The sequence below is a fragment of the Amblyomma mixtum genome, chromosome 10 (assembly GCF_055824585.1).
Source record: "Amblyomma mixtum isolate Tamu chromosome 10, ASM5582458v1, whole genome shotgun sequence".
Classification (NCBI taxonomy): Eukaryota; Metazoa; Arthropoda; class Arachnida; order Ixodida; family Ixodidae; genus Amblyomma; species Amblyomma mixtum.
Genome location: NC_143021.1, coordinates 8879478 through 8903363, shown reverse-complemented (window position 1 = coordinate 8903363; position 23886 = coordinate 8879478). Strand labels below are relative to the sequence as shown.

The 23886-nt window shown below is 48.0% G+C and overlaps 1 protein-coding gene across 1 annotated transcript in view; it reads right to left on the bottom strand.

The window, feature by feature from the left end:
- Notum (palmitoleoyl-protein carboxylesterase notum) overlaps positions 1-21643 on the bottom strand; it is a 113355-nt gene extending 91712 nt beyond the window's left edge. Inside the window, exon 1 of the mRNA XM_089562453.1 lies at positions 21432-21643. Within this exon, the coding sequence (XP_089418579.1) occupies positions 21432-21643 (212 nt within the window). The remainder of the gene's footprint in view (positions 1-21431) is intronic.
- Positions 21644-23886: the final 2243 nt, after the last annotated feature.

Below are 23886 nucleotides of genomic sequence, written 5' to 3'. Positions count from 1 at the left end.
AAAATTGGCTGTGGTTTAGCTCTGGTTAAACCTGGAGCAGGATTGCGAAAGTAATATCTGCGCGTAGCCATACATTGTTGCGTGAGCTACACTGCCCACAGTCTCGCCGTTTCGTGTGCTCTTGCACGACCATACTGCGCATGCGCGAAGATCAAGTGACGTCACTACGCACAGCTGGCGTGCCTCGCCGCGCGCGCTCGCCTTCCTTTCCTTAAAATGATTCGAGAGAGAAGAGACAGAGAAGAAACTTCATTTATAGAATCTTTGAAGAGGGAGACTCTCTTCTGGCGCAGGCGGGCTACTGTCGCTTGGTGGCCGTGATCTCTATGATCTCGCAGACCTGTTCAGCTCTCTCTGTCAGCAACTTTTGCTGCCACAGGTCCGAGCTGCGCAGCGCGGTCTCCCAGTGCTCCTCTGTGGTTATTCCGCTTAAAGGGTTTTTACTTCAGGCCCACATGATGTGGTTAAGGGTAGCATACTCTACGCAGCTTTTGCATTCTGCGGAGTATATATCTGGGTGAAATTTGGCTGGAATTGTGGGGCATGGGAATGTGTGCGTTTGGAGCTGCCTGAGAGTGGTTGCTTGCTCTTGCGTGAGCGTGGGGTTGAGCGGATGGTAAAACGTTGACAACGCCAACGCCAATGAACACAACGAACGTCGATGGCCTATGGCTTCAGCGCCGCGTTTCTGGCACAACCTTGTCAATGCCTGCTGCTCACATCTCTCCCTCATCGTCCCACGTACCTATAAGCACTAATCAGGCGTCCACTCACCCAGGGAGCCATAATGCGCACTTCGTTTTCTTAAAATGATCGGAGTGTAAAACGTGGTCAACGCCAACGCCAATGAACACAACGAACGTCGATGGCCTATGGCTTCAGCGCCGCGTTTCTGGCACAACCTTGTCAATGCCTGCTGCTCACATCTCTCCCTCGTCGTCCCACGTACCTATAAGCACTAATCAGGCGTCCACTGACCCAGGGAGCCATAATGCGCACTTCGTTTTCTTAAAATGATCGGAGTGTAAAACGTGGTCAACTCCAACGCCAATGAACACAACGAACGTCGATGGCCTATGGCTTCAGCGCCGCGTTTCTGGCACAACCTTGTCAATGCCTGCTGCTCACATCTCTCCCTCATCGTCCCACGTACCTATAAGCACTAATCAGGCGTCCACTGACCCAGGGAGCCATAATGCGCACTTCGTTTTCTTAAAATGATCGGAGTGTAAAACGTGGTCAACGCCAACGCCAATGAACACAACGAACGTCGATGGCCTATGGCTTCAGCGCCGCGTTTCTGGCACAACCTTGTCAATGCCTGCTGCTCACATCTCTCCCTCATCGTCCCACGTACCTATAAGCACTAATCAGGCGTCCACTCACCCAGGGAGCCATAATGCGCACTTCGTTTTCTTAAAATGATCGGAGTGTAAAACGTGGTCAACGCCAACGCCAATGAACACAACGAACGTCGATGGCCTATGGCTTCAGCGCCGCGTTTCTGGCACAACCTTGTCAATGCCTGCTGCTCACATCTCTCCCTCGTCGTCCCACGTACCTATAAGCACTAATCAGGCGTCCACTGACCCAGGGAGCCATAATGCGCACTTCGTTTTCTTAAAATGATCGGAGTGTAAAACGTGGTCAACTCCAACGCCAATGAACACAACGAACGTCGATGGCCTATGGCTTCAGCGCCGCGTTTCTGGCACAACCTTGTCAATGCCTGCTGCTCACATCTCTCCCTCATCGTCCCACGTACCTATAAGCACTAATCAGGCGTCCACTGACCCAGGGAGCCATAATGCGCACTTCGTTTTCTTAAAATGATCGGAGTGTAAAACGTGGTCAACGCCAACGCCAATGAACACAACGAACGTCGATGGCCTATGGCTTCAGCGCCGCGTTTCTGGCACAACCTTGTCAATGCCTGCTGCTCACATCTCTCCCTCATCGTCCCACGTACCTATAAGCACTAATCAGGCGTCCACTCACCCAGGGAGCCATAATGCGCACTTCGTTTTCTTAAAATGATCGGAGTGTAAAACGTGGTCAACGCCAACGCCAATGAACACAACGAACGTCGATGGCCTATGGCTTCAGCGCCGCGTTTCTGGCACAACCTTGTCAATGCCTGCTGCTCACATCTCTCCCTCATCGTCCCACGTACCTATAAGCACTAATCAGGCGTCCACTGACCCAGGGAGCCATAATGCGCACTTCGTTTTCTTAAAATGATCGGAGTGTAAAACGTGGTCAACGCCAACGCCAATGAACACAACGAACGTCGATGGCCTATGGCTTCAGCGCCGCGTTTCTGGCACAACCTTGTCAATGCCTGCTGCTCACATCTCTCCCTCATCGTCCCACGTACCTATAAGCACTAATCAGGCGTCCACTGACCCAGGGAGCCATAATGCGCACTTCGTTTTCTTAAAATGATCGGAGTGTAAAACGTGGTCAACGCCAACGCCAATGAACACAACGAACGTCGATGGCCTATGGCTTCAGCGCCGCGTTTCTGGCACAACCTTGTCAATGCCTGCTGCTCACATCTCTCCCTCATCGTCCCACGTACCTATAAGCACTAATCAGGCGTCCACTCACCCAGGGAGCCATAATGCGCACTTCGTTTTCTTAAAATGATCGGAGTGTAAAACGTGGTCAACGCCAACGCCAATGAACACAACGAACGTCGATGGCCTATGGCTTCAGCGCCGCGTTTCTGGCACAACCTTGTCAATGCCTGCTGCTCACATCTCTCCCTCATCGTCCCACGTACCTATAAGCACTAATCAGGCGTCCACTGACCCAGGGAGCCATAATGCGCACTTCGTTTTCTTAAAATGATCGGAGTGTAAAACGTGGTCAACGCCAACGCCAATGAACACAACGAACGTCGATGGCCTATGGCTTCAGCGCCGCGTTTCTGGCACAACCTTGTCAATGCCTGCTGCTCACATCTCTCCCTCATCGTCCCACGTACCTATAAGCACTAATCAGGCGTCCACTCACCCAGGGAGCCATAATGCGCACTTCGTTTTCTTAAAATGATCGGAGTGTAAAACGTGGTCAACGCCAACGCCAATGAACACAACGAACGTCGATGGCCTATGGCTTCAGCGCCGCGTTTCTGGCACAACCTTGTCAATGCCTGCTGCTCACATCTCTCCCTCATCGTCCCACGTACCTATAAGCACTAATCAGGCGTCCACTCACCCAGGGAGCCATAATGCGCACTTCGTTTTCTTAAAATGATCGGAGTGTAAAACGTGGTCAACGCCAACGCCAATGAACACAACGAACGTCGATGGCCTATGGCTTCAGCGCCGCGTTTCTGGCACAACCTTGTCAATGCCTGCTGCTCACATCTCTCCCTCATCGTCCCACGTACCTATAAGCACTAATCAGGCGTCCACTCACCCAGGGAGCCATAATGCGCACTTCGTTTTCTTAAAATGATCGGAGTGTAAAACGTGGTCAACGCCAACGCCAATGAACACAACGAACGTCGATGGCCTATGGCTTCAGCGCCGCGTTTCTGGCACAACCTTGTCAATGCCTGCTGCTCACATCTCTCCCTCATCGTCCCACGTACCTATAAGCACTAATCAGGCGTCCACTGACCCAGGGAGCCATAATGCGCACTTCGTTTTCTTAAAATGATCGGAGTGTAAAACGTGGTCAACGCCAACGCCAATGAACACAACGAACGTCGATGGCCTATGGCTTCAGCGCCGCGTTTCTGGCACAACCTTGTCAATGCCTGCTGCTCACATCTCTCCCTCATCGTCCCACGTACCTATAAGCACTAATCAGGCGTCCACTGACCCAGGGAGCCATAATGCGCACTTCGTTTTCTTAAAATGATCGGAGTGTAAAACGTGGTCAACGCCAACGCCAATGAACACAACGAACGTCGATGGCCTATGGCTTCAGCGCCGCGTTTCTGGCACAACCTTGTCAATGCCTGCTGCTCACATCTCTCCCTCATCGTCCCACGTACCTATAAGCACTAATCAGGCGTCCACTCACCCAGGGAGCCATAATGCGCACTTCGTTTTCTTAAAATGATCGGAGTGTAAAACGTGGTCAACGCCAACGCCAATGAACACAACGAACGTCGATGGCCTATGGCTTCAGCGCCGCGTTTCTGGCACAACCTTGTCAATGCCTGCTGCTCACATCTCTCCCTCATCGTCCCACGTACCTATAAGCACTAATCAGGCGTCCACTCACCCAGGGAGCCATAATGCGCACTTCGTTTTCTTAAAATGATCGGAGTGTAAAACGTGGTCAACGCCAACGCCAATGAACACAACGAACGCCGATGGCCTATGGCTTCAGCTCCGCGTTTCTGGCACAAGGTTTGTAATGCCAACGTGTGCAGCGCACACCTGTCACTACCGTCACTTGGCTTAAAAAAGGGTTGAGGTCTCCACTGTTCCAAGAGGGCAGTAATGCGCCTTCCCTCTCGCCCGTGTGCTGTGCGATGTCAGTGCACGTTAAAGATCCCCAGGGGGTCGAAATTATTCCGGAGACCTCCACTACGGCACCTCTTTCTTTTTTCACTCCTACCTTCCTCCCTTCCCTTACGGCGCGGTTCAGGTGTCCGCCGAGGTATGTGATACAGATACTGCGCCATTTCCTTTCCCCAAAAACCAATTTACCAATCTACCAATTTTACTTCTCTCTGGTTCAGGTGTCCACAGAGATGCGGACACCTCGCCCTCACCTCACACTGCGTATATCCTGGCATAGCAGAGCTAAGCCTTTGGAATCATATTTGCTAGCGAGTGAACACACGAGACAAGAACACAAATACACAGGACAGACGCTAAGCCACTGTCAATTTTATATACACCCCAAAACACACAGATGGCGATGCGCAATTGCTACTGCGCATGAGAGAGGGAGAGAGAGGGAGAGACTGTCGGCGAGGCGATGGTAGAGCGCGCGGCGGCGGCTCCGGCGGCGGCCCCGGCGCGCCACCTGTGCGCCGTTTGACGTCACCCGCTCCTCGCGCATGCGCATATTGGCCTTTCCAGAGCTCCGCGAAATGGCTCGGCGACTAGCATAGTGTTGCTTTCGTAACAAAACAAACAACCCAACACTTCAGTGATAACAGAATGATGGACAGAATACAACACACAAATAAAACACCCACAGTAAAACTGGGAACAATGCAACAAATAATTTACGGCAAGACATAATAACGTGGTCATCTAACATTGTGAAAAAGGATGGAGGAGGCGCAGTGACAGATCCGGCAAACAGTTCAAGTCATATACTATAGTATGAGGTGGAAAGGAAAATATGAAAATAGTTAGTCCACAATTGTACTCTTGTATTTTAATAGAGTTGCTTACGCGGACGGACACGTAAGCTGGCTCCTTTTGGTAAGGTTCACTATTAATTCCAGCTTTAATTTTACATTGTTAAAATAAAAACGTTATTTGCAGGTACTTACGCCTCTCAGCGAGCAAGGTCCACCCGAAACGTGACTTTAATAGGCTCTAATTCAGAAATGAACGAACTAGCCCGGCAAATCTTTTTAGAACATGCTCTAGCAGATCTGCATTCTTTTTCGCTGCCAGTCCCATACCAAGCAGGTGTACTCTAGGATCGGGCGTATATTTGCGATTTACAAGGTTTGTGATAATTGCGACAAAGTAAGTCTCAAATTGCGTAGCAAGAAGTTCAGCACCCAACTAGCCTTTGCTGTTAAACACTCTACATGAGCGCTACGGGACACCGTGCTCGGAAAAATAACGCCTATAAATTTAAACTGTGTCACCGCCATTATGTGTTGAAAGCCATAGATTATTTGGCCAACTGCATTATTTTCGCTATATTCATGCTTAGATTTTAACACGAGTCTGCTCTTTTTGTCCACACTCCTCGCTTTCTGTCACTAAATTCTATCCCACTGATTTTCTTCCCTGTTCTATCCACTTCACTCTTGCCTTCTTTAAATAATATTTCCTGTTATCATTACATGGCTCTGTATTTACTTCAAACTTTCTTCTTAGCTCCAAAACAAGAAAATAAGAAAAAAATGAGCCGACGCTGAGGCAGCTATCGAATATCGAGCGTTAGCAAACCTAACATAGGTCGCCAGTTCGAATCTCTGCCCCGGGAAAGGCTCTAACTTAACTAGTACGTTAACGGTTTACGGTTTACAAAGCGCTGAACCGTGCGACCCCATTTGAAACATTCTGCGGCAAATGGTTGGCTCACAAAATTTACACGAATGTATGGACTTATTCGCCCGACTTTGGCGCTGGTCTTTAAGGGTAACGGAGTGGGTTGCAAGCGAAGGAACGTAGCAGGGGGCGGCAGACAGTCAGGTGGGCGGATGAGATTAAGAAGTTTGCCGGGAATACGGTGGCCACAACTGGCGAAGGACAGGGTTAATTGGAGAGACATGGAAGAGGCCCTTGCCCTGCAGTGGACGTAGTCAGGCTGATTATGGTGATGATAAAGGGGCAACAAGTTTTCCTCTGAATTGCTTAGAAGTGGGACATCATCACCAAATCTCAGGTCATGAAGGGGCTCTTCCTTATGCTCCTCGCGATACAACCCTGTGAGCACCTTTCGTAAAGATAAACTAAATGGCGTCATCATCATCAGCCTGAGCACGCCCACTGAAAGGCGATGGCCTCTCCCATGTATCTCCACTTAAGTCCTTTGCCAGCTTGATCCTTACTGCTTGATCTTTTATCACTTCTATGTACGGCTAAGGTTGATGACCAGTTCCAGAATATATGTTGCAGTTTATTTAATACCATCACGCCTTAGGATATATATTGCCTTAATAACAAACGTGGAAGGTAAGAGGGCTTGCAGCGATGTTACGAGGGGACAGGGATGTGGTGTTAGAATTTGTCCCTCTAGGAAATATATATGCACACAGGGGCTCTCTGAATTTTGCTCGTTCAACGTTTCGAAGTCGAAAAAGTTACTGACAGCCAGCATCAGCTGTGCGAGCTGGTGTGAGTTTTCCTTTTTTGGCCGATTTCGTCCATTAGTATGATGCCTAGATCGCATTGGTTGTCTGGTTTAATCGAAGAGACTAAAAAGGCTGCTACGCTGGGTTCGTGGCAGTTTTAAAATGAAAGAAAAAGGAATATTTGAGCTACATTTCCGCTGTGCAAAAGGACACAGTTTTGGAGGGGCGCGCACAAAGGGAAACGATCGAAAGGAGAACGCTGAGAAATTATCTAACGAAATTAAGGTGCGTTCGAGCGCCACAAGCGGAAGTGTGCTCCGTAAAGGCGACGGCAGTGCTTTTGAGCACACTGCACACCGAACTGCAATGGAGGATGGGCGAGAGGCCAGCACTTGGTCCTTGCCCTTGGTCGCAGCAGTACTGCTCCGAGCTGCGACCGTACGCAGCAAAGCCGGATCGCAGTGCTCTACACTCGTGAATGAGTGCGACAAAAATGCGCTCCAGACAGGCGCATTCGTACAACGCATGAACTCGGCGAAGGAAATGAGGTGGAATACGGAGTCCGCTCGTAAACACATCCGATCGGCGGCGGAGAGCCATCGGCGACGCGGTTTCGACGCGAAGAATCCGGGGCCTGCAGCAGCCGTGCTCGGAGGAAGGCGCCATTCCGGTCGGCGGCAGGTGGGGCGGCGGCACTCCATTAGGCCCATTGTCTCGGCGGTCGAGCAAAGAGATGAGTGCGCGCGGTCGGCGGCCCCCTTTGAACGGGCGGCGCCCTTTGATGGGGCGCCTTTGAAGTCCGCCGCCGGCCTTGGGCGGCCGCGCCCCCTCCCCGGGTCCCGCTACGACGGCCCGGCGCCGTGGGTGCCCACACGGGGAATCATTCACCGCCGGCCGAACGCTGCTGCTGCGCCGAACGGAGAGCAGGGAAACCGAAGCGGGAACAAAGAGGCCATGCCTGCACGGGCGACTAAAATAAAGTCCTCTGAAATCCTGCCGAGCAGAGTTTATTGTGACTGCGCCATCGCCGAGTGTACAGTCTTTGTCAAAAGTTTAGAGCCCAGGGGGTTCACTTCCAAGCTTTCTACTGGGACTCCAGGAGCATTCATGGAAGTCATACCTATTGCAGGAGGAGGCAGTACCAGAAATCTTATGTCCAGGAAATTTGGAGCGCTTGAGATACATTAAGAACGACGCAGTGTGGCTCAAAAGAAAACCGCCTAAGCTTCAAACTTTTGACAAAGGCTGTACATTTTAAAGCATCCTGCCTATCGATGGCTTCGTGCCGGTGATTAGAAAGGGAGGACGCAAAGGGAGGAAAGGGAGGACGCAAACTGCCACTACTAGAAAATCCTACCCTAAAATCGGCACTTGACACAAATGACCATCATTAATACTAAGCGCAATCACGTACCCACAGCGTGGAACACGAAACCAGCCTAATGGCTGTGCTGGTGCACGGAAGCAATTCAGATGGGGAAATGTTCCCACTAGAGCAACGTAATGTTTGCAGGGGCAGACTTGTTGGTGGCCTCTGAAATCGGGGCTTTTCAAAATGGGGCAGAAGCAGCGGCAGATGTCGTGCGGGTGATGCACGGAAACATCAGCTGCCTCTTGTAAAAATACCCCCACAAAATGGGCTGCTGCTCGTGCCACATTCTGAAAAGGCCCGATTTCAGAGGCCACTGGCCCCGCCGCGGTGGCTGAGTGGTTACGGCGCTCGGCTGCTGACCCGGAAGACGCGGGTTCGATCCCGGCCGCGGCGGCTGAATTTCGACGGAGGCGAAATTCTAGAGGCCCGTGTAGTGTGCGATGTCAGTGCACGTTAATGAACCCCAGGTGGTCGAAATTTCTGCAGCCCTCCACTACGGCGTCCCTCATAGCCTGAGTCGCTTTAGGACGTTAAACCCGAATGAATCAAATCAGAAGCCACCGACAGAGCTGCCCCCGCAAACAATATGCAGAATTGCAGCAGCTGTCACCGCCTTTAATCATTCTCAAGCGCTTCGCCCTTTCGTACTTTCAAGCAGAATAAAAATTTTCTTGTTCACTTTCGTAGCCTTCGACGCTTTATCGCTTCGGAAACGCTGGGCCAAAAGCGTGCATTTACGCCGTCAAGCGATAAGAGCCGCATGCCCAGATACCTGCATCAGTAATAACGGCCTGTCGCGGGCCGCTGTCGCCCTGCAGCCGACCTTGTTCATCCATTGCACGCTTGAGAGCAGCACAACAACTGAGCGAAAGTGCCCCGCCATATGGTATTTTTTCATACTTCGCGGGCATTCTTTGGACCTCGGAGAAAACAACCACGTTAGATATATCACGTAGGAAACAATTTAATGAAAGGTTTCTAAACGTTCTGTACAACTTTCCAGATCATACTTGAGGTCTGCAGCCAATACTTAAGAAGTTCGTTAATTAAATACAACGAGTCAGTTAGTTAAGGAGAAAATAAAAAATAGCTTGAGTAACTATACCATAGCGCCAACATTATGCATCTGGTTTCTTTCGGGTCCGGAGTGCCTTCAGTTTTAAAACCTTGGCTCAAGTTATGTGGGAGAGCATGTATAGGCCTGCCTTCACGCGCATATTGGTTGGTTACTCCCATATCTTCCATAAGTAACCGATTTATTTAATTTACTTCTTTATTTATTCGAAATTCTCCGTAGGGACGTCAGTTCGAGGGCATTACATAGGGGGGGGACCGGCATGTAATCAACAGTGTACAAATAAACCACAATTTCAAGAAACTACAACAAAAAAGTTAGAAGCATATGTCATTGCAAGAAAAAACACAAAAACACAAAATTAAACATTGAAGCGCAAAGGGGAAAAACAAGAACATGAACAGAGCAGCAGGCAGTAACGTTATTACAAGTTATGCAATGTCTCACAAACAACGGCGTGAAAAAAAAAGAGAATCATCAATAACAGAACTACAAGACAGAAACCTAGTAAGTTAACAATGTGCCCAAAAAATTTAAGCAGAGGTAGTGGCAACGAATAGATTACAAAATTTATCCGCATCAGTGACGGTAGAAACATGTGAAGGCAGAGAGTTCCAGTCAGTTATCTTACGTGGTATGAATGAAGGTTCATAGTTAGATGTACAACATGACAATTAACTTTAGATGGATGGTCGCGGTGGTCAAAAATGAAAGAAAGGAAAGAAAAAAAGTCAGTATGAAGCGTTGAAATTGAGGAATAAGTGAATTACATAACTAATTGCTTTTATGAAAACCGTGAAAATGTAGTAAATGGCTTTAGCAATTAAAGCCGACAAAAAAGGGATGATATTACATTACAGTCACTTAGTGAAAGTAATCCAATTCAATTTCAGAATACTTTTAAATAAAAGTGAATGAAAAGTGCAACGTGCACAGCTCGTACAAGGATTGCAGACCTCAGTTCACAGCATTTCAAGGGTAGCTGAGCTTGAAAGGTGGTGAAATTATTTTAATGAAATTGTTTAGGAGGTTGTAGCGGCGGGTGGAGCTCTCAGTCTGGAACCCCATTGGCGTAGGCTGCTGTCCGGGCTCTTTCGATGAGTGGCTTTTGACTCGGTTCGTCCGAGCTGGTCAGAGCTGCCTCCCACCCCTCTTTCGTTGGCTGGCTATTGACAGCGACCGCCTGATTTCGTTGGCAGGCGCATACCATGCGGTACAGGTCCGCCTTCTCCCCGCAGAACTTGCAGTGTGAGTCAAATGACCCCGGGTCTATGGCATGTAGTCTTCGTGGGTTGTTGTAATACCCCTGTCACACGGGCACTTTCGATCCTCATTGAGTCAATGCTCATCGAACTCAATGGAGATCGACGGTTGTCACACGGCCACTTTCAAGCGCAATCGAGCTCGATCCTGCTTGACTCGATGCCGGCCCCTCAAGAGTGCTTGAGGTTCCAAGCACAATCGAAAGCACTCTCGCTCTCACGAAGCTATAAAAATAAACACTAGTTAACAAAACAAAACTACAACTGTTGTTGTAATTGATTAAAATGCAAGACAGAACATTTTCAGGCACTATGCCTGCTTATATGAAAACATATTTATATATAATCTCGGCACCACGCTCCAAGCTTCGCCGTCAGTGTAAACAACAAAGATGGCGTCCTCCTGCCCGTCGACGCGCAAACTGTGGAGCGAGCGCGAGACAGCCGCTCTCATCGACTGCTGGCTAGACCGCCTAGATAATTTGCGGCACCAGAAGAGAATCGCCGTAGTCTACGCAGAAATCGCGGAGGCGTTGCGGACCCTCGGGTTCCATCGCACAACAGCAGAGGCACAGAGGTGCGTCGCACGTCTGGCTACGGATTTGGCTGCCGCTGCCCCCAACTGCACAGTGTTGCCGGACATCACCTTGTTATAGCTGTTGGAGAAAAATTTGGCGCCACCTAACACACATGAGGGAAACTTCTCAAGGAGCATTGAAAATGCCCGTGTAGCACCGGATGTTTCGAGCGTGCTCGAAAATCTCGATGCAGATCGAGTTCAATGAGCATCGAAAGTGCCCGTGTGACAGGGGTATAAGTGTTGGTCTTTAGCTTTCTGAGGTGAAGTTCCTCCCCTTTTTGCACTGTCTTAGTCGGCGGAGAGTAGACCCGACTGGATAATCTTAAGTGCTGAAGTATGTCGTTGTAAGTTAGTAGTGGGGTAGGAGGTTCTACGGCATCCGCAATGGGTGCCCGGGGGAGAAATGCTCAGGCTGAGGCATGTGCGCTCTCGTTCCCTGGGATGCCCTGGTGACCTAGTACCCATATTAAGTGTTTGTGTGTGGGTTGGTAGCCACGGGTGCAGCTATCTTGCAGGATTTTAGCTGCTAGTGGTGCGATCCTGCCCCTGAGGTAATTGCGGTACGCTGTCTGTAAATCTGTAAGAACGTATTCCGAGCTGGTGTGCGTTGCAAAGTGGGTGTAGAAATTTCTGCCCTGCCTTGAAGTTTCCCTTCGCCATAATGCATAGGCGCTCTGCTGACGAAGTTTAGAGCGATCGAGTTTTGTACTTAATGATAGATTTTTTCAGCCCTAAGTACAGCTGAAAATCTCAAAACTGCGGTTAGGTGTGTTTGCGTCGGTATGAAGCGCCAGGAGCTTTGTAGCTTTCCTTTGTTCCAGTTCCAATGTCGTGTCTCAGATCGGCGCAAATATCGCCACTCCTTGGCGCGTGCAACGAACTGCCCTGGCTTGCTGGCCCTGGAGTTTCGCGCGTCGCTCCTGCTTTCCAGCTGCCCGACTCGGCAAACGAGAGATGAAAGACTTGCCGACACAAAAAGCAATGCTGAATTTTACTAATTGTTTTTCCAAAGTATTAATTACTTTCACTGCCAGACTGTTGCTCAAAAGAAATTAATTATATTACCAAATTACAGTAACTTTAATAGAAAATTTAAATACTGCAATGTCTCGCCAATACTACACACACAAAAAATGTCAAACTGCTCCAGACAAATGAATGCGGGTAAGATGAAGAGCCATATCAAACGAATCCTAACAAAGAGGAATAATATCGGAAGTCGAAATGAGACCGGGCTTCTGAAAATATGAAGCATGGTAGTCATTCCCAACCCCGCCACACTGCGTGCCCGACGGATTTTAAGATCAACGACAAAATAAAAACAGGCGAAGAAAATCATTAATGTGATTTTAAGGGGGGTGGGAACGAACATCAACCAGATCGCCCAGCTTTCTATTCCGGGGAACACGCTTCAACTTCTGCTTCAGACCCCTAATTCAGCAACCAAACGTGAATAAGGAAGAACCACAGTGACGGAATAACAAAAAGTAGACAAGCGCTGCGTCGTTTACTTTGTGTTCCTTCGTGCTGGTTGTTCGTGAACTGTTTGTGCGCCCGAACGAACTACCACCATCTAGTCTGAATTGCCGTTTTAGAGCACCATTCACGGTTGGGACGCTAGCCACGTTGCTGATTGTACTACGCGGCCACATAGGCTTCTAATTGCAGCTGTGAAAATGGGAAACGACAGGGTGCAAGCAAGTGCTGTTTAAACACATTCTTGCAGATGTACAAGGCTATATCTCTGCTGAACAGGAGATCACTGAAGCTATTTACTTCTTCAAGTGGGTTTGTTTTTTCGGCATTCTGTGCAGGGATTGCAATCATTATGGCATTAGACATTTCTACTGACGAGCCAGTTTTGAGGTCGTAAGCATTGTTTACTCTGCAAGCATGCATGTTTTGGTGCACTCCCAAAAGGTGGAATGCTTTCTCGTAGTCTATACAGATGGATTGGTTATATTTTTTACATTCCTCTATGACGTGATTGATATTGGGAGTATTGTATATTTTCGAGTATTCTTTACGAAAGCCTGCATGATCATGTGGTTGATTGAAGTCTAAGGTTGTAGACACTCTATTGGCGATTACCTCCGTAAATACTTTATATGCAACGGAGAGTAAGCTGATCAGCTTGTAATTTTTTAAGTCTTTGACATCTCCTTTCTAATGGATTAGGATTACTTTAACGTGCTTCAAGCGACTCGTACGCTCGAGGTAAAAGGCATCGGTTGTACAGTGGCTAGTATTTTTAGCACAATGTCCCCTCCGTCCTTCAACCGGTGGGCTGTTGCCTTACCCTCACCAGCTGCTGTCCTCCTTTAAATTGTTACTAAGGTTTCCTTTACTTCCTCTTTCGTTATTGGCGGGACATCCCATTGCTGTGTGCTACTGCGTATCTCATTCGCATCCCCATTAGATTGCCTGCTGTAGAGATTTGTGGAGAACTCTTTGGCTATTTTATCTATCTTATCCATGTTGCAAATGGTACTGCTCTCTTTGTCTCTTAGAGCATACATCCGATTTTTGCCGACGCTTAGTTTCCTCATCACAATGCTCGATTCTATCCATATGAAACCTCCTTACGTCACTTACCATGCGCTTATTGATTAACGTTGATAGCTGCGTCAGTTCTATCAGTGGGGCTTGATTTCCTGCTGTGATGCTTCTTAATGAGATGTGTCGTATCCCGAGAGAGCTTGCCGGTATCCTGTGGGAGCCTGCAACCGCGTACCTCTGCTGCGCATTCCGTAATGATAGCTGTAAAATTATTGTTCATAGCTTGAATATTAGGGTCGTCTTGCTCAGTAAAAGCCGAATATCTATTCTTCAGCGATATCCTGAGTGTGTCTACTTTCCGTCTAGCCGATAACTTTTACTGGACTTCCGCTTCACTATTTCCTTCTTAAAGTCGAGGCTAATTCGAGACCTTACCATCCTGTGGTCGCTACAGCGCACCTTTCCGGAGACCTAGCTGCACATTCTGCACGATGCCACGGTAAGCGAATAGTATGAAGTGTATTTCGTTTTTAGTCTCACCACTCGGGCTCTTCCACGTCCACTTCCTTTTCTCTCGTTTGCAGAAAAAGGTATTCATGAACTCTAAATTACTTATCTCTGCGAACTCTACTATAACTCTTTCCTGCAATTCCTAGAGCCTATGTCATTGTCGCCTACTACCTGGCCTCCAGCCTACTTCTTGCCTACCATGGCATTAAGTTGCCCACCAGTACTGGGTAGTGTGTTTTGGCTTTGCTGCTGGTAAAGGTGCAACGATAGCAAAACAACCATGCTAAATTCAGTTGCATTTCTTGGAAAAAGGGGAGAAAGTGTGTTAATTGCCACATCTTTCCTAATAACGTGACCTTGCCTTACCCGCACCCTCGTTTTGCGAAAATTCAGTGGCTCTCCATTTGTTGACTCTGCTCTGCCGTCGCACGCACACCAGTTCATAACCCTCACTTTAAGTAGTTTCAAAAAGTGCCTTCCACTCTGTTGCTTTACCAACGTTCGCGCTGAGAAAATCGAGTGGCTCTCTTGGTGGCCATAGCAAGGTGTCCCAGACGGCACTGTGCAGTATCTCGAAATGCGTTTGGTCAGCAGCTCCGAAAAGAGACGAGGTTTTATGGATGGCAGGGTGCTTGCACTTTTCTACTGATCATAGGCGGGAAAGAGGGCCAGTGACTCGAAATACACCTTCGTGGCCAATGAAGATTTTGTGGTCGCATTACGTAACTTATTGTCAACCAGACTGTCCGTTGGGGAGGCAATTGACCTCCTCATGAAGGAATTCCTTCTGACCTTCATTTTGCATAGAGTTGCTCAGCATACAAGAGCTCGTCGGCCGTTAACGGACCGGCTGCTGTGTTTATGAGTCGGCAACGGTTGAGAAATCGGACTGCCCATGCCGTGACCATGAGACGTCACTGTGTCTTGCTGTGGTCTTCGGAAGGGCAAGGCAGGAACTCCTGCGATGGTCATCAAATTTTAAAGATTGAAAACTAGTTATTTAAAAGGCGGCTTCAATGACGGCTTTAACCCTAGCTGGTAATGACGTTGCTGTTGCCTCTGAAGCGATGGCACATACCAACGGTTGGGGATTGGCCAGGGCTTGGGGCCGATCCAAACGTGCAGAAGGTCCGAGTGCGCGTGCCTAGGCGCTTCACTAAAAGCGATCTTCAACGACGTGGCGGCTAAGACGACGTGAAAGATTTAATAGCTTGTTTCTTGATACGATAAGCCGTCGCAGTAATGCTTGCGTTAGGAGACATTGGGAAGGGAGTAGATGGAGATCAATATTTGCTCAGGGATGCAGCGCTCAAAAGAAAATAAAGCTCTTTATGGGAACATTAATGTTCGGATTGTACTTTTTTCTTTATTTCTGTGAGTGCTAGCCAAATTTTTTCCTCGTCCATTTTTTTTTTGCTTTTGGTAGAATGCAGTGTCGTGACATGAAATATGCCGCGGTTAAACGATTTCACCCTGATGCGTGATGGCCTAGAGCTTTTCGACGGAGCTATTACAGACCGAAGGGGCGATTGCATGGTAACATCAATTGGGAGAAAGAAATAAAGGTGCCGAATAATAGCAGGCTCTCTTGGTTTGGTTTCTTGACTACAGCCTCCTGATCCGACGTTGACGGGGTTCACGATGCCGACGCTGAAGTCGCCTGGCAGGACGATTGGCGAATTGCGACGCAAACCCGTGACGGGGGACTCGATAACTACAGGGTGTTTTTTTGCGGACTGTTCCTAGGATTTTGGGAGTGTGTTGTAAACGCGCGCCCCATCCGAAGACGATGGATGTAGCTTGAGGCACGGATTCGAGGACCCACTCTCGTTCTCACCTCGTCCTCCGCGGACTCTGGGATGGTGATGCTGACACCTTTCGAATTAATGGTTAGCACTGTAGAAATCGGTGGAATCCGGTCGTGCACAGCCACAGAGATTCTGTCACGTTGAGGACAGTGTCGCTACATGGCTATTAAGTATATACGGCATGCGCCCCGGATATGGAAACCCGAGGCCTTCGAGTGATAACTTAAATGTCGCTCACTAGTCATCCTGGAGCGCGTATCAACGTTAGTTGGCAATTCAAAAGTGATAAAAGCAAAGTACTTCCATTTCTAGAATTTATTCGGCTTTTGCCATGCATGTAGATGGATGATCCAATCTTACCGTCCAGAGTCAGTGTTTCCTGCAATACCGAGGGTCTGGCTGAAATTCACTCTTTTCCAGGACACAGCTATTGCTAAGTGGAACACAGCAATGAATTTTGTGCAATAAAGCCGGACGGATTGAGTACGAAATTAAAAAAAAAATGAGAGAACGCACGGTAGTCATGAGAGGACGGTTACCACTGGTTAACGCGAGATTCCGCAACAGCTGTTAAGGTATTTATGCCTTACGGTATGCTGTGGTAGAGAAAAAAAAAATCAACGGGCACTTTGTCTAGAGTGCGTAGAGGCGCAAGCGTTTTCCGCACCACTCTGACTGCCTCTGTGGCACTGGTGACGTCGCCACTGGATGAGGTCACACATAATTAATGACTAATTACTAAGTAATTACAAATTACTAATCAGTAGCTAATTGCTGATCAATGACTAGATACTAATTAACTGTAATTAATGGCGCTTAAGCTCAGCCTTTAAGAGTGGAGCGCGACAGCATGTTGTAGCGCTGCCAGGGAGTCCACGGAACGCCATCACCTGTTCGGCGCGATGACTTGCCCTTTGAACGCAACGCTTTTTGAGCATAGGAAATGGCGCAGTAATTCTCTGTCATCTCGGTGGACACCTGAACAGCACGGTACAGGAAGGAAGGAACTGGAGTGAAAGAAGAAAGAGAAAGAGGGGCCGTAATCAAGAAAATGAAAATTGTATCTGAGGAAAGGAAATTACGCAGCGACTGTCTCACATATCTAGGTGGACGCCCGTCAAAAGAGCGACACCTCTGTCGACAATGATGAGGCATTAAAGGATTTCGCCCTAATGTAGAGAATATAGTTCTAGACGCCAAAGCATGAGGACGTCTAACTCAACAGAAAGGATAGAACTAGCAGAACTATCGAAGTTAATAAATAAGCGCAAGGTAGCCGACATAAGAAAGTTTAACATGGAGAAAATCGCGCATGCTCTAAGGAACGGAGGTAGCCTAAAATCAGTGAGGAGAAAACTGGGCATAGGTAAAAACCAGACGAAAGCGCTAAAAGGCAAACAGGGCAATGTCATCAGGAATATGGATAAGATAGTTGAATTAGCTGAAGAGTTCTACACAAATCTATACAGTAGCGAATGTAATCATCAAGTTACTGAGGGAGGCAGTCGAACACAACAATGGGACATCCTGCCAGTAAAGAAAGAGGAAGTAAAGAAAGCCTTGGGAGCAATGCAAAGAGGGAAAGCAGCTCGTGAGGATCAGGTAACACCAGATTTGCTGAAGGACGGAGGAGAGATTGTGCTACAAAAACCAGCCACCCTGTATACGCAATGCCTTGTGACCTCGAGAATACCTGAAGCTTGGAAGAACGCGAACATTATCTTAATTCATAAGAAAGGAGACGTCAAGGACTTGAAGAATTACAGACCAATCAGCTTATTGTCCGTTGCCTACAAGGTATTTACTAAGGTAATCGCTAATAGAGTCAGGACAACCTTGGACTTCATTCAACCGAATGATCAGGCAGGCTTTCGTAAAGGATACTCGACAATAGACCACATTCACACTATGAATCAGGTGATAGAGAAATGCGCAGAATATAACCAACCCCTATATATGGCCTTGATTGATTACGAGAAAGCATTTGACTCAGTGGAAACCCCAGCTGTCATGCAGGGATTGCTGAATCAGGGTGTAGAAGAGTGCTATGTGAAAATATTGGAAGATATTTATAACGATTGCACAGCTACTATAGTTATCCATAAAGTCAGCAATAAAATTCCTATACGGAAAGGTGTCAGGCAGGGAGACACGAGCTCGCCAATGCTCTTCACTGCCTGCTTACAGGAGGTATTCCGGGGACTGGAATGGGAACAGTTGGGGATAAGAGTTAATGGAGAATACCTGAGTAATTTGCGATTCTCTGATGACATTGCCTTGCTAAGCCACTCAGGACAAGAACTACAAAGCATGATCAATCAGTTAGACAGGCAGAGCAGAACGGTGGGGCTAAGAATTAACATGCAGAAAACCAAAGTAATGTTCAACAGCCTAGCAAGGGAACAGCAGTTCGCAATTGGTAGCCAGGTGCTGGAAGTAGTAAGAGAATATGTCTACTTAGGGCAGGTAGTGACCGCAGATCCGGATAATGAGAGCGAAATAACTAGAAGAATAAGAATGGGGTGGACCGCATATGGCAGGTTCTCTATGATCATGAATGGTAGCTTAACAATATCCCTGAAGAGAAAAGTATACAACAGCTGTATCCTACCGGTACTCACCTATGGGGCAGAAACGTGGAGGCTAACAAAGAGGGTTCAGCTTAAGTTAAGAACAACGCAGCGAAGTATGGAAAGGAAAATGATAGGTGTAACGTTAAGAGATCGAAAGCGGGCGGAGTGGGTGAGGGAACAAACGCGGGTTAATGACATCTTAGTTGAAATCAAGAGGAAGAAATGGGCTTGGGCAGGGCATGTAATGCGAAGGCAAGATAACCGCTGGTCCTTAAGGGTAACGGAGTGGATTCCAAGAGAAAGCAAACGTAGCAGGGGACGGCAGAAAGTTAGATGGGAGGATGAGATTAAGAAGTTTGCGGGGATACAGTAGTGGCAACTGACAAAGGACAGGGTTAATTGGAGAGACATGGGAGAGGCCTTTGCCCTGCAGTGGGTGTAGTCAGGCTGATGATGATGATGATAGTTCTAGAGCGCTGTTTTAAGTTTTCCACGCGTAGTAGTTTTTATTGCGAAAGCAATACTGCTCACAGTTTGAGCCCTTCAGCGCAGCGCGGCGGTGGACACGTTTGACCTTTAGCGTGACCTTAGACGTGACGTCATACTAGCTGCGAAAAACTAGGGCCCCAGCTCGGCTCATCAGTGTAGAGCGGCGGAAGACACGGCGGGCGGTGAGCCTCTCGCTTCTCCCACTAGAGGAGCAGCGGTAGGAGTGACGTCACACCATCTGTGGAAGAAAAGGGCCCCGGCTTGACTCGTCAATGTAGAGCGGCGGTAGACACTGCGGATGCGGCCTGAAGAAACGGATGAAGTTGCTTTCGCAATTTCCGGGCTTAACCAAGCTGAGCCTCTGCCAATTTTTCGTCTAGGTCTTCTCTCCCGTCTGCCGCTCCAGAAGCGCAGCGCCGCCGATGATCTTCTCCTCGGGCGGCGCGTTTCGCAGCATCTGCCGCAGATGGACCGCGCTACAATCCTCCGCTCTCGCCATACCCTCCCTCCTTCATCCCCGTTACCTTCCGAGTGGTTACCGTGCTATGCATTTCTACACTGTCGCCATACGCCCTCCTTCCACGGCAACACTCCTCCTTCTGGGGCTACTACCCTCCGGTTGGTTCCCACGGCCGACACGTATCGGTTGGTTTTTAAAATTGGTTTCGAGGAAAGGAAATGATGCAGTAACTATCTCACGTATCTCGATGGACACCCGAGCCGCGCCGTAAGGGGAGGAATAAAGAAGGGAGTGAAAGAAGAAGTGAATGTAGAAGTGCCTTAGATGAAGTCTCCGGAAGAATTTCGACCACTTGGGGACGTTTAACCTGCACTGGCATTAAAAATCCCCAGGTGGTCGAAATGAATCGCAAGACTTCCACTACGGCACCTCTTCCTTGCTTATATCACGCTTTCGCCACACTCTCCGGACGAGTTCCGTTGTTAACTATCCTCTGGTTACGCCTTCCTACCCTCTCTCCATACAGCTTCCTTCCATGGTAACACTCCTCGTTCTCATCCACAGGGTAACTACCCTCTGGATGATTTTCTGGTAACCCTTGACTGGTTGCTCCTTACGTTTTTGCCATGCCCTCCTTCTTCCAGGGTAACCATCCTCTGGTTGGGGTTTCCTCCGTTGTCCCAACGCCCTCCTCCTTGCGCGGTAACCATCCACTGGTTACACATCTCTCCGCTCACCTTATACCTTCCTCCTTTCAGGATAGCCGCCCTCCGAGTGGTTCCCATGGCAATGCAACCACAGGTAACGCCGACGACTACTGCGCCATACTACGGCATACTACTACTACGACGGGAAACGTAGTAACGGGCGCTTTACAGCTGTTGCTGTAAAAGAACCTTCGTACAACGCCCCTGACGGACTAGGTTAAGCTGTTGCGATTAAGGAAATTGATAATTTCAGTGTTGGTCTGAACTAATCTGGGATGTATCTTGTAAAATATATGACAGCACATCAAGCACGAAAAATAAACGAGGTTTCATTTAACTCCTATGTTTAGTGAGCATGCAGCACGTTTTTCTCCCGTCATTAACCAGCACGTAGTGACTAGGGAAGCAGAGTCAGAACAATATGAGAAGAGCTCACCAAGACACTCAGAAAAAACACTAACAAACGGATAAAATGAGTAGCAGCCCAAATGCAGTGCAACACCGTTTAGTAGCAACAGGGATGAGGCTAGAAAAGGACGCAAAGCAGGCGCTGATCGCTTAGCGCCTGTGTTTGCGTTACTTTCTCGTGTCGTCCGCGTTGCTACGAAGCTGTAACAAGGGTAGGAAACTTTAATATACACCGCTGACCAACAAATCTAGACATCAGCGCCAATTTCTCCCGTAGTAGAGGAGGAAAGCCAACTGAAGCATCCTATCGTTTTCCATGGCAACGGTGTATAGCTTAAAAAACTTTACCCAGAGCAGGATTCGAGCCACTGCCCCCTATAACAAGCCGCGTCGATTCCCCGTGCCTCACACGATTCAGCCATCACCGCAGCCTCTCGGGCTGCGTGCATCTCCACGATTTATTATTTTTCAAACATCGTCTCTTTCAGATACCAGGTGTGATGACGTAGCTGAAACTGGAACTAATCAGAGCTTTCTACTCCTGGCTCTAGACCTCAGCGTGCAGAACCAACTAAGCAGCTATTACGCATTAAACAGATACATTTTTTCCAATTTTTTTTAGCTCCACCCAAGCAGTACACAATGAAATGTTCTGAGTCCAACCCATCATGCTATCCCATCCTCCTATTGCTCCTACTTGCGAACTTGGTGAGAAGAGACGTGAGGCACTCACCCTGCGGGCGAGCCATCGTTACACATGGCAGTGCCGTTGGTGAGGAGCACCCGGCGCAGTCTGGAGCGTTGCCCGCGTTCCTGGGAGCAGGGATGAGCGTGGGGACGCGGAGAGCGGTTGCCAAGCCACGGAGGCTTCGCAGCGCCGGGTCCCGTCGCACTGATCCACAGGAGGAGAAGGAGGACCAGGGAGGGGGGCAGACACGAGTCCATGTCCAGGCGCTGCGCTCTGCGGGGAAAGACAGAACAACTTTCGTCACGCGCTTTGTGATGCCTCTGCAGGATGGCTTGCCCTGTAAGGGACACTCAATTTCACGCTACCTGTGTCATTCAGGTCAGTGCTGCTTCACAGTGATTTCTTCGAAATGCATACAGCGCGGATTGGCGGCAATGTGTGCTGCCTGCTCAGCGCACCGCGACGAAGTCATGCGAGAGATAGGTGCGTGCGATGACCGCCGAAAGCTACGGTATGGGAAAGGAGGCGGCGAGAGGAAGAGGCGCAGTGTCGAGGGCGAGGAATGTCACTGCAGCAGCATGGAGCCACGTTGAGAAGTGAGAAGGACTTTTGTTTTATCATAATCATTTATTTCACGTTTAAAAGCCTCTATCGGGGCATTACGTAACAGGGGGGGGGGGGGGCGGGGGGGCAGCAAAATAAATGCAATCTAAAGCGAGTAATAAAATACGATGTGATATAATAAATACAGTCTGCATGATACAATACAGTGCTAGTCAGTGCAGAGTGGCGATAGACTTCATTGAGCAGGAACAACAGCAAGGCCTTTGATAAGGTGCCACATGGCAAGCTTCTCTATAAGATGGAATGTATGGTTGTGCCTTTTTTATCATTCAGTGGATTCAAGCCTACCTTACAGACAGACGGCAATATGTGGAAATTAATAAGACCGCTTCTAGTGTTGTTAGTGTTCACTCAGGAGTTCCCCAGGGAAGTGTGCTTGGGCCATTGTTGTTTTTAATATATGTCAATGATTTAGTTGCGGTTGTACCTGAACATGTTTCTGTTAAGTAATTCGCAGAGGACTGTGTTGTGTATAAACAAATTTTATCCGAAAATGACCACAGCTCTGTACAAAAAGCAGTTTTTGCTATTGAAGAATTGTGTCTTAAATGGGCTATGGAACTGAATAGTGAAAAAACTGTTGTTTTACGTATAACTAGAAAAGAGTCTCCCAGTTTGCTGCCTTACCTTATTCGCGGTAATAGAATTTTGGAAGTTCAGAAATATAAATATTTAGGTGGAACACTCGACAGTAAGTTAAAATGGTCGTCACACATTACTAATATTTCTACAGTCGCATTGTGAAAGCTATGGGTTTTACGAGGAAAGCTAAAAACTGCCCCAGCACACATGAAAAAATTGGCTTACGAAACTTGTGTGCGGTCTTTACTTGAATATGCTGCAGTAGTGTGGGACCCGTGCACGAAAAAAGACATAATGGTCCTTGAAAAAGTCAATAGGAAAGCGGTTAGGTTTCAACTTAACCGTTTCAACTTATAAGTACCTTGGAGTACACATTGCGAATAACCTTTCCTGGAAGTTTCATATTAACTACACAACAGCCAAAGCCAATCGCATGCTTGGGTATTTGAAACGTAACTTTTCACTAGCTCCGTCTTCACTTAAAAAGCAGCTATATACTACCTATGTACGACCCAATCTCGAGTACGCTTCATCCATATGGGACCCTGGCCATGTATCACTGAATAAAACCTTGGAGAGCGTACAAAATCGCTCTGCTCGTTTTATTCTCAATAATTACCACCGCACAGCAAGCGTCACTAACATGAAACTAAGTCTAAATTTGCCCCCTCTCGTTGTCCGTCGTAAGATTTCTCGTATCTGCCTCTTCCATAAAATTTATCATCATAACCATCAACTCAGGACGCGCCTGATCACAGATGCTGCGCATGTTTCTGCCCGTGTAGATCATTGCTACAAAGTCGCCGTACCTCGCCACAACACCATGACATATGCACATTCATTTCTACCAAAAACATCCCGTCACTGGAACCATCTACCTGCTGACCTGGTCGCTATCACCGACAACCACCGATTTCGTACTTGCCTTACTAACTTATTTTGAAGCCCTTTTTCTATTTTCTTTTTAAAACTTGCACTGGCGCGTATCATGATCTGTATGACTGTTCCTTCATTTTATTTTTTTTTTTTACGTTGATGCTGTACTCTGCTGCATTCTGTTCAACCAAAGTATTGCACATTTGTAACCGACCCGTGTGCTTTGAATACGTGCCGTTTTTGTTCTTTTTTCGTCGTTGTTGTTGTTGCCTTTATATTTTCTTTTCTGTTTCCTTTTATTAACCAAATTGCATAGTGTCCCTTGTATTTCTGCCCCTCCCCTCTACAATTCTTTTGTAAGCCCTGAGGGTAAAATAAATAAATAAATAAATAAATATATACGGAAAATATAAAAGGG